Raw genomic sequence first — 17,472 nt, 5'->3', positions numbered from 1 at the left:
ATTGCCGTATAATAAGATGAGCCAGCCTATCAATTCTTGTGCTTTCCCATTATTTTCTGTAGTGGGTGAAGTTTACAGTGGCTCAACTGCAATGGGGTACTTGTTCTTGGGCATGCGAACAAACGTTGGATGGATGTTGTCATCTTTCTCCAATGGCTTCCACCTGCACATACAAGGAAGAAGAGCTGTCAAACGCTAAAACTCTTCAGTGAAGGAAAAGTTTCCTTGGATTTCATGTCTTTCTTGTATCTGCAGACTAGTAGATGATGGATAAAAACACAGATTTCCAGTTTGGCCAGGTTGATCCCAGGGCACATACGGGGTCCGCTACCGAAGCCTAAGAAGCTGAATGGCTTCAGAGATTTCTGCATTCAATCACGGAATAATCAATAAAATAACCTACACAGAAGATGCAGAAAAGACATGGAAGCAGCAAAATTCTACTCACATCAAATCTTGATGGGTCAAACTTGTCTGGGTCGTTGAAGATTTCTGGATCACGGTGGATGGATACTACATCTAGATTTACTGACCAACCTTTCTTTATATTGTATCCTACAGTGAGACAGCAACTGACAGTGTTAGTTTCACATGTACATTTTGGCTGTAGGCATTCCAGTATAATGGAGATGACACTTCACTCACCATCAATTTCAAAATCTCGAGCTGCTTTCCTTGAAAACCGTGGCAGGACTGTTGCTTTTCGGAGAGTTTCGCTGATCACCTGAGCTTCACCAAAGAGTAAGATCAGAATCAATGAATCTGTTTTTGTTTTTGTTAAATTAATGTTTGCAAATTCACCTGAGCATAGGCTTACTTTATTGGTATAAGGCATGTTATTGACTTCTGACCAGGTGAGAGTTGATTCGTCTTTCCTGTTTTCTCGAATTGCTCTGTGTTCTTCCTGCAAGTCTACAATGTGACGCCAATGCTAGCCTTTGAGACCATGAAGCATTTAAAATCCATTTGTAATCCAGGGTCAAGGTAAAAACGATCAACTTACCTTGAGATTTTCTAAAACAGAGGGATTTTCTTCTAGGAATTTGTCGACCCATGTCAGGGCTGCTGTTGTGGTGTCATGTCCTGCAATCAGAAGAGTTAAAATGTTGTCCTTAAGCTGTGAATCAGCGAGTTTGTCTCCCACTGCTTCTTATGTTCTTGCTTCCCACTTTGCCTTTGCAACAGGAACTGCAAGAAATCAAACCTGACCTCTCTCCCATTTCTTCTTCTAGATATGATCGAGTCCAACATCTCATACATTCTGTCCCGTGCCTGTTTATTTCTCACGGAATGTTGTCGATTACAAATAGTGTACTGATGATACAAGCCAATTGTGTAAACCACCACTAAACTGGGAAGAAACAGTTTATACCTTAATCCCATTATGGAAAGCAAATCCGGGAATCTTAAGAGGCAAGGATGCAAAAGCAGAAGAAATGATCTCGAATTTCTCCCGGAATTTCTCCTGTTTTGTACCCGAAGGCTCTAAGCTCATCAATATGTTACTTATCACCTTGAGAGTGAACTGCACAACAAATGACTAAATTAAGCCTACTGTGCCAGAAAGGAAGCCAATCAAATTCCAAAAACCCTTTTTTTGTTGTGAAGGAACATATAGATTAATTCGTTTGACTCAGCTTAATCTTTACTCCTGTAATCTATTTCATGTTTTGTTACGGGACTTACAGTTGAGGCCTCCTCCAAGACTAGGATTTTTCGACCTTGCCACCGATCTAATGTCTCAACAGCCAAAGCGTTGATAAAATGGAGGGAGTTCTTCAGCTCATCAACCGACAATGGGTGGCCGATCAGTCTTCTGAGCCTCTTATGTTCTTCTCCGGTGGTCTGAAGCAGACTGCTCGGACCCAATACTTGCTTCCCAGTGTAGAACAAGTTTAAGCTCACAATCCCATATTTTCCTGACAGTAAGACCTTACTTACATCCCTTCCTGTCATGAAGACTGTCAATCTTCCCAAGACGTTTGTTTTAAACACCTTTCTGCACCTGAACAAAGCAGCAATTCAGTAACAAGGAAATGTCATGTCAAGACAACAATTACTTTGTGACATCTGTGAAATACCTTTGCTGTCTCTTGTTCATGAAGCTGTAGATACCGAGGGGGCTGGAGAATTCAGAAATGAAGGATAAAAAAAAAAGAAAAAGAACTATGGAAAGAAAGGAAAAAAAAAAAGAAAAAGAAGGAGAAAGTCCTTTTTTCCAATGGCAGCACAGATTCTTGAAGAGAAAAGAAAATATGAGAGAAACTTACTTTCTTGTGTTTGAAAATCATAGAAAGAACCACAGAAAGAAAGGAAAAGGAGAGAAAAAATCCCTTTTTAGTATTCTATTAATGAAAAGAAAAAGAAAATATAAGAGACTTTTTTCTTAGTTGATGGACTTTCTCTAAAAAATAGAAATCTTAAAATATTACTAATTTTTCTTTTTTTTTCCATTTTTTGCATGCATCCAAACAGGAGAAACTATATTTGTCTTCCATTTTCTATTTTATTTTCCATGGGCATCTAAACGCAAGAAAATAAACTTCTTTCCTTTTCTTTTCTTTTCTCTTTCTTCCCCTTCTCTTTTTTTTCTTTCCACTTTTTGTGTTCTAAACACAGCCATCCAGAATTTGGAGAGAAATAGTCCTTAGGCTTTTGTATATAATTTTAATCATTCAAAAATTAAAAATTACTATTTTTTCCTTTTCCTTTTTCCTTATGCATCCAAACAAGGAAAACTATGTCTCTCTTTTGTTTTATCTCTTATTTTTTATGGACATCCAAACAAGAAAAAACGAATTTTTTTTTCTTCACTTTCTGTGTTCCAAACAAAGCCTTAATGTTAACCATAGATTCGTGATTGCACAATTCAAATTGAAAACTTCGTTGTTTTCATTCAATTGCATCAATGTGTATTTCCCCATATTTTTTTCTTCATCATGTAACACAAATCAACTCATAAAAGTGCGTATAAATAAGGGTGAAGTTTTCTTGTGAAGACATTTCTTTTAGAAATACTTAGGATACGATCAAAGGAGTTGGTCGATATGTTGACATCTTCTTTTGTTTACAGATACTTACTATGACAGAAAATGACATGGTTGGAATTTGCTTTATGTCTGTTCGCAGCAAGTTATTTGGCCCTACAAGTTAGAATCTAAAGTGAAAAAAATCTAGATCTTAATAAAGCCAACTCTTTTAGAGGATTATTGCATAGTTAATGACTAATGGTACTCTATTCTATTGTGCTTCATTACTATTTTTTGTTTCCTTTATTTTTAATCTATATTTTCCCTCACACGAATAGAAGGAACGGTTTTTCTACAAGAGCAAATGTGCACAATATTCCATACCCTTACTCTTTAATGGCATTGTGTGGACCAAGTTAAAAAATTATTATTAATGGTCGATTCATTCTCCGTTTCTTCGAGTATTGAACATAACCCAACTCAATACTTTTATTTGTTTAGTTTGTATCATCTCAGTTCGAACTACTTTATATTAACCATAGATTGACTCCTATATTGCTTCTTCTTTTTTTAACAAAACTTAATAGATTTGACAATTTGCAAGTGTAAGTATTTCAGATACCAAGTTTGAAGACAATGAGAAGACTAGATTTAAGTGTAAGAGTCATATGTCAAAACTTAGTCACAAATGTAAGAGAGAATTCATAACTCCCTTCTTTAAGTACAATAGTGAATATCGAGTTTTAAGTCATACATTGTATATAAATATATTTAGGAACATCATATATATCCTTTAGAACATTTTAAAGCGCTTAGACAAAATCATTCTCATGTTTTTAAAGTTAACTTAGTTTGAATTGGCACTAGAATGATCGATCATCCTTTGCTAATGATTGATCATCCAAGAGTGTGCATGCCAAGACTATAAAACACGATCGATCAATCAAATCAACCATGGTTGATTGATCGATCATCCACAATATGACCATATCATACTATAGTGTATGATCGATCATCCCATTTGGATTGATCGATCAATATTGTCCAGGTAATTGAAATTTACATGGAATGATCGATCATTCCCCAAGATTGATCGATTATATAGAACCTTGCCAGTTAGGGACATTATTGGTTATAGAAAGTTCATTAATCGGCCATACTTGCATCGCACAACTAGAGGGAATTTTGAGTGATAGATCATCCCTGACATTAATCAATCAACTTAACTTTTCAAGACCAAGGGTAACATATTGATCGATCAACCTGTTATATCGATCAATAAGTCACATCCAAACACAAAAAGAGTCATTATGATCGATTCGATCAATCAGTGGTCTATTTTTTACAACCGGGCAAAAGACGGCTAGTTTGGCTTGAAAAAGTTATAAATACCCCACCAAACCGTGCATAAAGAAATTAATGAGTTTTTATTGGCAAAATCTTTGAGTTTTTATTCTCAAACTTGAAAAACTTCTAAAAAATGTTTTAGAGTGAAAAAGTGAACTTTAGCCTTGAAAATTCACTACTCTTTCCATTCATTTCCTTGTATTGCATACTAGACGAACTCCCTCACTCCGCATTGTGCTGCTAAAGAACTGGAAGCTTGGATCTCTCAAAGAGAAAGAACTCTTCAAGTCTATGGTGTAAGTTTTTTTTTCTTTAATTTTACTTTACGAAAGGTTAATCTAGATAGAAATGTCCAACTAGAGCTAGAATATAACCAATCTCTTGGAAAGATTGTGATTATAAAAAGCATATATTGAGCTAAGTGTGACTTAAAGAGAGCTAAAAACTCTGTGTAAATTCCAGCTATTAGAGCTTAAAAATAGTGGAATTCCCCAAGCAAGGTTCTTGGGCGATGAATATTGTTAGGGAAACATTAGTAACAAAAAATTTCCTTGTGTTATGGTATGGGAATGTTTATTTTTTATTGAAAATTGTAAATTTTTATGACACTTTATTTACATGCCTTACATAGTTTTTAATTTCAAATACTCAATTCACCCCCTTCTGTTGAGAATTCACCTGAACCAACACTTCACTACTTAAGAAAATGCAAACTATAAGTGATGTTTTGTTGTAGATATTTTTTATTTACTTTTTCACTTTTATGCACCCTTTGCTTTTATTTGAAAAAGTAAAAGTTTCATTACCTTAATTAAAAAGTTACTTAAATGTATAACATATTATGCCCATTTCTTCTTTATAATTGTCATGGTGCATTCAATGTTTTCTACTAAATATGTAAATACATTATAAGGCTCTAAATACGAAATCTTAAGATTGGCATAAAAAATAAACCAATTAAAAACTATGACAAATAGATATGCAACTATGTTATGTCTAATATAAAGAGAATATAGTAAGTAGTAGCTATTGTCACCACCCTGCACAAAAAGCCTGTGATGCGAATGATTGAATGATATCAAAAATTTTCTTATAAAAAATTTGCCATAATAATTATTTATTGTGTTAATTTAAACATTTTTTATTTAGACATATTTAATAAGGTTAAAATAAATAAATATTTGTTATTAAGATAATTTATGATTATATAGTTCAATTGTTAGATGCCTTTGAAGATTATTTTATTTTTTAATACATTACATATTAAATATTTTATTCATTATTATTATTTTTATAGCAAATAACTCTTCATTTTAATTAATAATTAAATAGATTACTATAATTTATTTAAATTTTTTAGTCTTAGATAATATTTATGTAATGCCTCACTATTTTGCTTTTACTTTTAAAAGTTAGTCGTTTTAAACATTTTTTTCTCATAATTATGAAATGGCATGATTAATCTCTGTTGGTTTGTGCCTTTTCGAGGCATCGGCTCAATTAGTCCCTAAGGTTACAGAAGGAGGACCAGGATGAAGACGGTGGGTCTAAGCATGCCGGAGGCATTAGATTTTTTTAATGGGTCAGTAGTTCTCTCCGGCCATGGTCCATCTCTTTCTTTTCTGGTGAGTCACCTCCCTCTTTCAGGACAAGGCATCGTGGAATTCTGTTCAATCCATCTTCCCCAGTTTACTTATTAAAAAAAACACAAAAACAAAAGAGACCTCTTTGGAAAGGAGATTCACCAAATCAATCAAACTTTTATGCAATTGCCAACATCACTGACGCGAGTTACAGTGGGTCGTCCCTTCAAGCCAGCGAGAGGCCAAGTTGTTGGTTTTTTCCAGGGCTGTAAGAAACTCTTTGATCACCATCCATGGATCCCTTAGTGGCCTAGTTGCTCCCATCAAAGGTCAAAAGACTGAACCCAGTCGTCTCTGGATCCATTCCCATTAATTTAGGAAGTATATAATTCCATCGAAGCTTTCACATGATTCCCGATATTCCATCCAAGGATCGATTTTCATATCCCAACGTTTAAAGCCATTTTTGGTTAGAAATCCATTTCAAATTGATTTAAGGATCAAAGAGCACCATTGGTAAAGTCTGTCAAGGTTGAGGACCCTTGATTACTTTCTAAGACAAATGTCACTCCTACGAAGAGATTAAAAAAGAAAACCCTCCAATTAATCACATCTCTACAACAAAAACAAAAACAAAAAGTAGTAAAATAAGTAGGAAGCAATATCATTTTCATTTTGAAGTAGGAGGGATTTTGCTTAATGGAGGTTCTAGCAGTTACTTTAAATGTTGGAGGTTCAGTCAATTATTGGTACTTGTTCTGCAGGGACAGTCAAGGAGAAGGCAGATCACCGTTTATAAGATGATAAGAGGAGGTTGGAGCTTAGAAACCACAGTGGAAGAAAATGGCTGTAAGACAAACGTGCCAAAACTGAAAAGAGAACGTATTCAGAGAGAGAGAAATCTGAAACAGTGATGGGACTGAAGGAATTCAAGAGAAGTCGGGGTTTAGAGAGAGAAATTTGAAACAGTAAATAGGAGAGAATATGCTCTAAGAAATCTAGACACAGAATAAGAAGAGAGCAAATGATATTGTCAATTTGCAAAGAGACTCAAAATAGTGAAAAACAGAAAAATTTCTTGCAAGAGAAATTTGAAACAAACAGAAAGCAAAAATGGAATCCAAGCAAAAGAGAAGAAAAATAAGAACATTAGGATTTGACTTTAACTGGCTTTGGCATGTTGAATCAATGATCAATGGAGGCTCAACAGAAGCCAACAGGGAAAGAAAACCCAAAAGAAGATGGGTTTAGACAAAATCCAAAAAACCCGAATGCACCAAGACAGTAAACTAAAAAACCAAATAACAGTTTTCTCTCTCATGTGGAAATTCTCATATAAATAGCGAAAAGAATGAGACCCAATCCAACCATCATTTCTGTTTGCTTAGACGATGAGTGATTTCCAAATTTTCATTGACGTGAGGCTGAACCATAGTTAGAAGAAGATTTTTTGGAACTGCCATATCAGCCTCGAGTTTCAATTTTCACTTATGTTAACTGCTTTGGAGTTGTACTTTCTTCCTTCTCTAGGAGATGTTAAGCCCGAATTTAAAGCAAGAATCCAGTGACTGAGACTTCATAGCCAGAGCCTATTCCATTCCATATATAAGGGGAGGAAGTGGATTTAGATATACACATTCAGCCCTGTCAAAGCATTTTAGGCTGGTCCAATTAATGATGGGCGCCATGGACAAAGGTTCGACATTGTCGATAGGAACTCGATCCTCCAATGAAGTGGGTAGAAAAAGCTAAAGTAATAAAGAAAAGAACACATTGATTATAACTGGGCGGTAGTGCTGGCAGTCGTGTGGAATGCACACTCCCTCCATTTTCTAATCTTTTGGGACTCATGCTTATGCACTTTGTCTCTAATCAGTGCGGGTTGATTCAGCAATCCATCATTTCTTCCATACATCTCCACGAAAACATTTTTAATAAATTATACAGTAGAGTTAACATTTCCATGGCTACATCAGCAAACCAAACCACATCCGAAAGCATCGTTCAGACCTTCTAAAGCTTTGGATAAAGCACATAAGAAAGCTAATTTCTGTTTACGCAATGTTTTCCTTTAAAAAGCAGTGTTTTTCCTCCTTAGAAAATAGTGTTAAAATACAGTTTTTCCCTTAAAAGCAATATAAAACACTATTTGCAAGCATGAAAATTGCAATAAGTATTAAATTACCTTAATTGATCAGGAATACCTTGCGATACATTCGATCTCAAACATCAAAAGGCAACACCTGAAAGAGGAAATGGCTGCTTTTTCTTTCCCCTTTCTCCCTTTTTGTCTGTGTTATATGTTTAGAACTTACTGCTTGTCTTGTTTAAGTTCATACCATGAGCCTGACTCCTTTTGGTCTGTAAGTTACAACCGTCTTTCAGAAGCACTCCTACTCTTTCTTCCATCTGGACATTTCTTCTGTTTCAAGAGCTTTTTTACGTATTTTGTTTCCAACGTTTGACATTCTGCAAGCGTCTGCTGAAAACCCTTTTTGCCAAGAAAAAAACCAACGATCTGAACCAAATGGCAATCAAGACATGGTGTGTGATGGATCCCACTCTACTGCTATTCTGCTTAGCAATACCAGCCAAATCAAGATATGAAGATGGGCCAACTGATCCCACTAAAATAGTTGCAATAAATATTCTTTTAATTTGCTGTTTCAGCAAATCTCAACCCTTTTGAGGTTCTCTTAAATCCTTGAAATGGGAACACGGCTACTAAAGAGAATATACGCCAAAGAAAGACATTCCAGAAAGATATTCATCCTCCTCTTTTTATCAAAATATGCACGTATAAGTGGCACCAGAATATAAACGGGTTTAGGTATGTCTAAAACTAAGCACAAAAGATAAAAAAACAGGAGGCGCATATGTACATGAAGGAACTGGGCCTACATGCTTTACACAGAAGAGTGCTTGTCACCATCTTCCTACAGTGAATCGTTGCCCATAAATACCTTCTTGAGGGCGTGTGTCTTCCACACTCTCTCGTTCCAATCTTCTTCGTCTCGTATATATCCTTCATTTAAGTCCCTCAGTTTGCAGATCTTCATGGCAGTCGAGCAGCAATCCAACAATCCATCGGCACCAGTTGAAACCAATCGGTCGGTCGATGTGGAAAGCAACCAATTACCCGAGGAAACAGACTACTCACAACGAGCCAATTGGCTTCGCGCTGCTGTTCTCGGTGCAAACGATGGGCTGGTCTCTACTGCCTCGCTGATGATGGGAGTAGGAGCGATCAAGACGGACACAAAGGCGATGATCATTTCAGGTTTGGCGGGGCTGGTCGCTGGGGCCTGCAGCATGGCAATCGGAGAGTTCGTGTCCGTGTACTCGCAGCTGGATATGGAGGTGGCCCAGATGAAGAGAGAGAAGAAAGTGAAGGGAGGAGAGAAAGGAGAGGTAGGAGAGGGCGAGAAGGTGCACTTACCCAGTCCCACGCAGGCGGCAGCCGCGTCAGCGCTTGCCTTCTCCGTGGGTGCAATAGTTCCTTTGCTAACTGCAGCCTTTATAAAGAATCATAAGTTGAGGTTAGGAATGGTAGCGGTGGCCGTAACCTTGGCCCTGCTGATGTTCGGCGGTGTCGGAGCAAAGCTTGGAAAGGCTCCTCTAGGGAGGTCCTGCGCGAGGGTCTTGATTGGAGGGTGGTTAGCTATGCTTATCACCTTCGGGGTGATGAAGGTTTTTGGATCTGCCGGCCTCTGAAACTAAACACCCCCTCGTTTTTCTCTATTTCTCTTACACTTTTGCTTTCTCTTTTTTTCTCTTCAAGGAATTGTGACGGGATGTGGAAGGCTGGCGACATGTTATGTAACTTAATTAAAAGAGATGTCCATGTAATGTAAGGTTTCATATTCCTGGGTGTAAAAGATTGTCAATCTCTATGTAATTTTGTGAATTATGAAATCTTTGTTAAAGAATAGCACCACATAGATTAGTAAGTATAAAGATCTTGAGTTTATTAGTTAGAAAAAAGGCTCCTACCGTGGCTAATCATTTTGGGATGGGTCTTAGACCCAACTTCACATGGTATCAGAACAGGTAAAAAAGGAGGGTCTACATGTGATGGATTAGTATACAAAGATCTTGTATTTATTAGTTGGAAAAGAGGTTCCTAAGTTAGTTAGTCATTTTGGGATGAGTTTTGCACCCAACTCCACAATCTTAACACGACATCGGTGATTACTGAACCAAAGCCCTTCATTCATGTCTACAATGAATCATCTCATCATGAGACTCATTTCAGGAAATCTAAGAAAAACTATGGAAGAGTATTCATTTCAGGAAATTCAAGAAAAACTATGGAGGATACGATACTCCAGTTATTTTAAATTTTTCCACTAACTCCACCTTTACCCTACCCACTTGCAAACAATGTGCCCTGGACCCGGCAAATCACCTAATTAGATGTGAATGGTGGAATCCAATCCATTCAGAATCAGGTACCCAAAAATGAAAAACAGCAAGCTCTAAAACATCTTATCACCCTTATTTGATAGGGCAACCCACCCAGTCCCGAGAGTCATTTCAGAAGATAGGTGTGGTTCCGCTGATATCTGTGGTATCAGTGGTAAAGATATTGGACCACTTTGAGCTTTGAGGCCCCATCTTGTACCACGTACAGGGAACAAAATCTTAAGTCGAGAAATAGCAACAGTGGAGAACATTCATATATACAGGAACCGAGCTCCCTCGACCAAGGTAGTGGAAGATAAATACCACTCGGATATTCCACAGACGCCTTTGTAAAGCATACTCTATTCCTTAACCTATTTCACGGTTAGTAATTACTGATAATTTACACGGTTAAAACTTTCTGTTCAGTTTCTATCTTTTACCAATTTGTGAAACTTGTTTTCGAGTGGAGAAGAGTTCGCTTCATCCTTTACAAGCAATCTACTTCGACCTTATGAGGATCCCTTTGGCTCCTAACTACCCTCTAATGTCAGTGGGTGCTGCTAGTGTTAAGCACACAGTCTCGACCAACACGCCTTCAGCTCACCTTAATTGACCTCCTTTCTGCCTCGTGGAGTCGATTGGTTCTCTTCGATTCATGAAAACTATTGACGCTTAAACTTGAACTGGTATCTCTGTTTTTCAGAAACCATGCATTTTGGACAAGTATAGGCCGCGATATTTGGCTTCTTTTTATATGAGCTATGGAGAAGGGAGATTGAATCTCTTGGACTAAGAGGTCCTGGAGATTTAGATGGTTAATCAGAACACCGATAATCGAGACCAGATACATAAACAGTGCACATTATAAGATTTGTTTTTTCACCCAAATATATACAAATACAAAAAGAAAAACATATATGCAAGTAAAAAGATTCAACTGCAGTAAGGCAATACCCTCGTGTCATAATATGAACAAAATTTGCGGAACGCCAATGAGTAAGAAGAATACTGTACATATGTACAACAGAAGCCAACAACGCCAAAAATCTGCAATTCAACCTTGGAGTCTCTGGTGATCTCATGGCTTCAATGCACCTTGCTGCAGCAAGTGGTCTTTCATCTGTCTGTAACCTTTTAGCTCCTCCAATGCATCTGCTGTTGTCCTTGACATGAGAAGCCCCGACACTGAGACACCATAATCTGTGGCATCGAATGCTTCAGTGGTGGTGCGCATCTGAGACTCAGGTTTTGAAGCTTCATAAAAGTTTGCAAAGTTAGAGCAATCTTGGCGCAGTGGTGGAGCAGATTTTAGCATGCGGACAAGGGCACCAACAGCAGCATCTTGGGATTTTCTAATGTGCAACAAGGCTCCAGATTCTAAACCTTCGCCTGTATGTCCTTTGGCATCAAAAGATTGCGTCCTGTACCCATCAAAATACGTTTCATGAGACAGCCAGAGAGAGAGCGCTATTAACTGAGAGCAATTAGTCAATAAACTAAAAAAGAAAAAAAGTCATTCTCGACCACAAAATGCACCTTATTAGAGCATGTTGAACAGACGACTGAGCCACTAAATCATTATTCCTCACAGTCAACCAGGAAAACAAATTGGAATTGATCATCTATTGGGACTTCTTTAAATGCCTATGCCAAATTTTTTACTGTCAAACAGGAAGTACCACGAAAGCAGTTGATACCTTCCCCAGGATCTATCAAACATTCACCTTCATGCCTCTTTTGATGCATATAAAGCCATCGTCAAACACCATTACACAGGCCACATGTGCTTGACGTTAACAATGGAGTAGCACATATGGGCCAAGGTCGTGGTTGTGGAAAAGAGCCTAACAGTACCGTACTTCCTTTGTACTATTTTAGCACTCGGCTGCATTTCATTCCAGAATCTAGAGCTATTACTTACTAGCTCAATGCTCCTTTCTAGCATTATTCACTTCAAAAGCTTAAGCAAGTTTGATGCAGGTTAGAAGCTAATCAATCAGTTCGGTAGCATAAAAATAAAAAAAACTTTAAAAAAAAGTTCAGTAAATTTCAAAAGATGGACAGAATCTGATAAGGTTAAATATAGAGATGAAACCAAGCTCCATCAATCAGCGCCTGCTCCACCATGAGCCAACAAACTCTGCACACGGTTTTTAACAATGCTACACAAGTCAATAGAGCTTTATTAACAAAGCTACACAAAGGGCCTTGGAATTTGCAAGCCACTCAAGTGTATGAAAGAATAATGTTGCATCAATATTCCCAACATGGGTTTTAGGACAACCAAGACCTTTTTTTTTTAAAAAAAAAAAGATGTATTATTTACTGACTCCATCTATGCTCTCTTTAGCCAGCCTATATTTCTTGCTCATCCCTCAAAAAATGACAATAAGACTCTCACCTCAAAGGGAAATAGTAGACCTCATCACCACATGCCCAAACCATCTCAAACAACTTGATCTATCAACACCATCAACTAGATACTTCACTGCTTCAGCTGAGCCCAGCTAGATGAGGGTCATGTAAGAATGATAACCATATCCATCATACACAACATGAATTTAGTTAACCATATCTATTATTTGGGTCCCTTGGGCGTTGACTTGTTGAATACATTGGACATTCAACATGAATCTGCTTCTTAGTTCATTGTGGTACGTCCTAAGAAAAGAACCTTATGGTAATAAAAGAGTGGTTTCATGCAATATAAATAACAAGAGATCTTTGATGTCACACATATAGCTTTCTTTGTCGTCTGAGGTAAGAAAACATTCCGTCGTCTGAGGTAAGAAAACATTCCATACCTAAAGCAAAAATAATATGGGAAGCTTTGAAGAAATAGTATGCCAACTAGGACATGTCAAACAAGGATTCTAGTTTAAAAAGCTTAGATCATGAGTATGTAGTATGCTTTTACCAATTGCGCCGCTTTTGAGGTTGCATATAATAGTTACATTTTTATCATTTTTTGCAAAGTCACAATATCTAACAAGTTACAATCTGGAAATTTTTATTTTTAAATTGAAGAGAAACAACGAGTCCTTTCAAGGGGCTATTAGCATGAAAATGAATGCAAAAATTCAACATTATTTCCAGTTATTCAAATATAGTTAAGCATTCATTCGTGTTAAGAGGACTATGGTTTCATTTCTCAATTTTGGGGACTATAGTTTTATTCCTATTCTTAGGTTTTCTATAGAGCTGATTTAACACCTATATTCATGAATTCTTGGGTCCACCTAGAATTGTAGTGGTGCACCCACTATCTAACTATTCTTGGAACAAACACTAGGAGTCATTACTGCTGAGTTTTGCAAGAGCTTAACACTCTCTAGTAGATGTCAGATACAGAAACAGGTTTCGCATCACCGTGCAAAGTTCAAAATTCTCTAAAATGAGAAATATACAGTGATGAAAAGACTGATCAGTGAACTAATAAACAATATGATAAGGGTTTTCAGACTTGACAAACATTACCTGTTAACCAGGCCCATTAAATCATCCTCATCATCAACGGCGAATGGACAAGCAAACTCTGAATCATCAAACTCATCTTTAAACAGTGACCTACTAGAACTCCTTAAAGATGAGATCTTCTGGAAACTACCGGATGATATTCCGGCACCTCCAAATATATTCAAAACTTCGTCCTTCCCAGAAGAGAGTACCTGCAGGGCATCTTATAGTTAAGTACTTTCAAGAATGGTTAGTTACCTGCATACCCCTGAAATACCCAATAGTTTTGTATGCTACCTGAGGTAACAGCAAAGAGGTAACAGCAAAAATATCTACATATACCTCAGTGGTAACACCAAAAACATCTAAATGAAAATTAGATTTAGGAATAACTATATATCTCTCTGATAAGACCAAAAATATCTACGTATCCCTGATATTAAACAGGAGAATGTGTGTGTGTTTATATTTTATACACTCACACATACATAACATATAAGTCCTTTTATTAAATGTTCCCCACCTACCAAGAGAAATTTCAGCAAATATTCACTTTTTTTATTGACTGAGCTTTGATATCAGGAATATGCAGTTCTTGTCAGTATATTATAGGAGTTTGCAAATATTTTTCAAAATGTCAGATATATGTAGGTATTTATGTGATTTCAGGTATATAGGAGTAATTAAGCCTTCCAAAACCTTCCGAAAGGTGTTAAAATTCGCATCAGTTTAAAGTTTCATGACTATCTTACCTTCTGAGTTATTCCACCAGTTTGAAACTCTGTTGACCGCATTAAATCCTGCCGTTTTTTGCATTTGCTTTCCAGTAAAGAATTCCGACATAAAGAGGCCTGAGAAACTTGAGTTCTTACATTATCTGATATAGAAGAAGAACGAGGCTTGGTGCCTTTAGGAGATGCTGAAGGAGGCAGACCTCTACCAAGCCGACCCGATGGAATACTAACAGGAGCACTTTCTGACCGCAGAAGAGCATTTGACAAATGATTACCAGGAATATTTGTAGGCGGTGAAGGAGAAGGTGATGATGAAAATGGAGGAGAAGACCAATACTCATCAAAACTAGTATTCTTCTTATGAGTCAAAGAGACATTACTTGGGCTTGGCGTTTCAGTAGGAAGATGTGTTAAGTCTACAGGAGGAGACACGTCCATGTTTAGGAGGCGAGGTGGTTGATGATGAGAAGTCAAATTAGAAGGCAAAGTATGAGAAACTGAATATGTAGGAGAAGGTGAAGGAGAAAATGAGGGAGCAGCCCTATGAAGATCATTACTCCAACTATGCCTTCTTGCAAATGGTAGAGATGAGGAAGACCCAGGAGATCTAGACATCAATCCTGCTAAAGGAAGACTAGGAAACCTCCTAAGGGGGTCAGTAGTTGGACTACCAACATAATCTGTTATGATCCGCGGAGACATAGGTGTGGAAGGTTCAGACTTCACATCTGAGATTGTAGGCCGGTAAGCTACAGAGAGACAGAGCCTACCACAACAAGTATCAACAGGCACGAAGGTAAACTGTTGCATCTCTGCTTCTTCTCTTCGATTGAAAGGCTCAACAAAAGAAGAAACCTTGTATGAAAGGCTAAAAGGATGAATTTGGCCTGATGATTTAAGTTCTCGAAAAAGATTATATGCAGGCAAAAGCCTAACAGTCACATATAATGACCGCAATAATATGATCGACTTCTTATAAGTTTTAGAATATGTAGCAAGCACCTCTGTAGACTGACATGAAGCACCACCAGTTTTCTTGGTACCAGAATTTGAGTCTCTCGTGATAGCACTACTCTTTCGGTTCTCGTACTGTAATACCCATCTCTCAATGATTTTTTCACTTTTTGCTTCTAACAGAAACTCTTCCCGGCCAGGACTGCAGCAATCATGAACACGATCCCGTACAGAGAGATTTCTGAAAAGATTCCTCCTAGATGCGGGAGAACGAAGAAGTGAAGGTGAACTTGTGGGCCTTTCAGCAAGAAATACATCCACTATCAAAGGTTCAAGATTGCTCTGCCGCCAAATATCTAAATTCTCTAAGGCAGCTGGGCTCTCTCGGAGGGCTAAATTGAACCATTTATCTCTTGGCCTCACACTTGAGGAAGATGAAGATGAAGACAGAGACGATGCAGTCTGCTCTCCACTGAAATTACGTGAGGAGACAGAAGGCAACCTTGACTCAAGTATAATCTGGAGACTCTTGGCAAAAAATTCAGTAATTATCTGCTCAATTTTTGGGGGTTCAGAATGAAAATAACTACGTGAAGATGACATAGTTCTCAGCAAAGATTCCACTAACAAGGCTCAAAAAAAGTAAAAAAGACTAGGATTAGCTTCCAAATTCCTTCACCGCTGGGCAAATAGAGAAACAGTGTAAATCATTGCAGAACACTGAATCCTTCTGCAAAAAAAATTCAAAAAGTGAAAAGAGGAAAACAGAAAAATGAATACCTCGACAATACATGAAATTGGAGAGAAATTTAAAACCTTCTCAAAAGATCATGATGGTAGATCTGCCCAGAAACAAGTTGATATAGTAAAAGAGAAAAGGAAGTACAATATAATGAAGCTAGAAATTTTTGAGAGTTGATTTATTTACCATATGTTCAAGGATAATAACAAAGGAAAAGAAAGACCAAGGATCGAAACACAGTAGACTGCGGAGGAGAGATCAGATTATGCCAGTACCTATATACATGGAAAGTTAAATTAACTGAAATCAGCAATACAACACCGCATAGAAAGTTTACTCCAAAGAAAAAAGTAAATTAAAATTTAAAACCAGAAGAAAAAAAAAAAAAAAAAAAAGGATGATAACTGACAATCTCATAAACGCTCCCCTCGTACATATGCGAGAAGCACATGTGACCGATAATACAAAAACCATTACGACAACAATAGGAAATGAAAAAAGTAGCTGCAACCAAGCGCAAATAAATTGCTCAATCACAAAGCCAGTACTTTGCAACCGGCACAACAACGCCAGGTCAAAAAAGAAAAGTGAACTAGGCAGAGTCTTGCAGAGTAAAGTAAAATCAACAAACAACATTAATTTCCAATAAAATTCAGCTAACTCAGAACCCAACTTACCAGAATAACAGCCGCAAACTATATTCGGAAAGATAAACGTCAAAAAAAAAAATCGAAACTGACAATTACCGTTAACTCAAACCAAAATAAGCTGAAATAGAGGAAAATTAAGAAAATAAACCTAAAAAACCGCGGCGTACCTTCGATGATGCTTGGTCTCTTTTTGGACTTCAAAAGCCGTCAACTGTACTGTTTACCTTTCGTCTATCATTCAAATTTCTACAACATAAATCGGGAGCGCAAAAACACTTTGCTACGAAGACAGACGCAAGCGTCGAAGGTCGGAGCTGCAGCAGGTGAAGGAAGGAAGAGTTCGAAGTTTGGAGTTGGACTCAAGCGTCGCTCCGAGTCAGAGAGCAACGGGTGTTTGGGTCGCCTGACGGCGGTAGTCTCGTCGATAGTGGACGAAGCTGGAAGGCGCAAGAGCGATTACAAAAGTCGACCAAAAAGTCGATTGAATCCATTGCCCTCGGGCTTTTACTGTGGGCCCAAAGCGTCCCACTCAATCGAAGTTTCACCGACCACAAAGAAAAGTACGCAGCTTCGACCTTGAGGAACGAAACGTGTCATGGGTAGCACATTGTAAAATTGTATATTCGGATT

At 37.5% G+C, this 17,472-nt stretch overlaps 2 protein-coding genes and 1 pseudogene across 3 annotated transcripts; 1 reads left to right on the top strand and 2 right to left on the bottom strand.

The window, feature by feature from the left end:
• Window positions 1–72: 72 nt before the first annotated feature.
• LOC137955243 (abscisic acid 8'-hydroxylase 3-like) lies at window positions 73–8,308 on the bottom strand (annotated as a pseudogene).
• A 648-nt stretch (window positions 8,309–8,956) lies between these two features.
• Window positions 8,957–9,682, top strand: LOC137955242 (vacuolar iron transporter homolog 4-like). Its single transcript, XM_068802104.1, has one exon. It carries the CDS (start codon window positions 8,957–8,959, stop codon window positions 9,611–9,613), a length of 657 nt encoding a protein of 218 aa, XP_068658205.1. The 3' UTR covers window positions 9,614–9,682.
• Window positions 9,683–11,185: 1,503 nt separating this feature from the next.
• LOC137955618 (autophagy-related protein 13b-like) lies at window positions 11,186–17,254 on the bottom strand. Of its 2 annotated transcripts, XM_068802638.1 has the most exons (5): window positions 17,010–17,254; window positions 16,379–16,467; window positions 14,515–16,180; window positions 13,784–13,974; window positions 11,186–11,727 (listed from the first exon to the last, which is right to left on the bottom strand). In XM_068802638.1, the coding sequence occupies exons 3-5, from the start codon at window positions 16,051–16,053 to the stop codon at window positions 11,385–11,387; spliced, it is 2,073 nt and encodes a 690-aa protein (XP_068658739.1). In that variant the 5' UTR covers window positions 16,054–16,180; window positions 16,379–16,467; window positions 17,010–17,254; the 3' UTR covers window positions 11,186–11,384. The 2 variants fall into 2 exon arrangements, with proteins under 2 accessions (XP_068658739.1, XP_068658740.1); XM_068802639.1 differs by lacking the exon at window positions 16,379–16,467 and having other exon boundaries at window positions 14,515–16,177.
• Between the last annotated feature and the right edge of the window lie 218 nt (window positions 17,255–17,472).

Source organism: Aristolochia californica, unplaced genomic scaffold (assembly GCF_029961685.1).
Source record: "Aristolochia californica isolate CCGP_79_NKW_82.1479 unplaced genomic scaffold, dmAriCali1.0.hap1 SCAF_2, whole genome shotgun sequence".
Lineage (NCBI taxonomy): Eukaryota > Viridiplantae > Streptophyta > Magnoliopsida > Piperales > Aristolochiaceae > Aristolochia > Aristolochia californica.
Note: the sequence above shows the minus strand (reverse complement) of the source record. Positions and strands in the feature narration are given on the sequence as shown.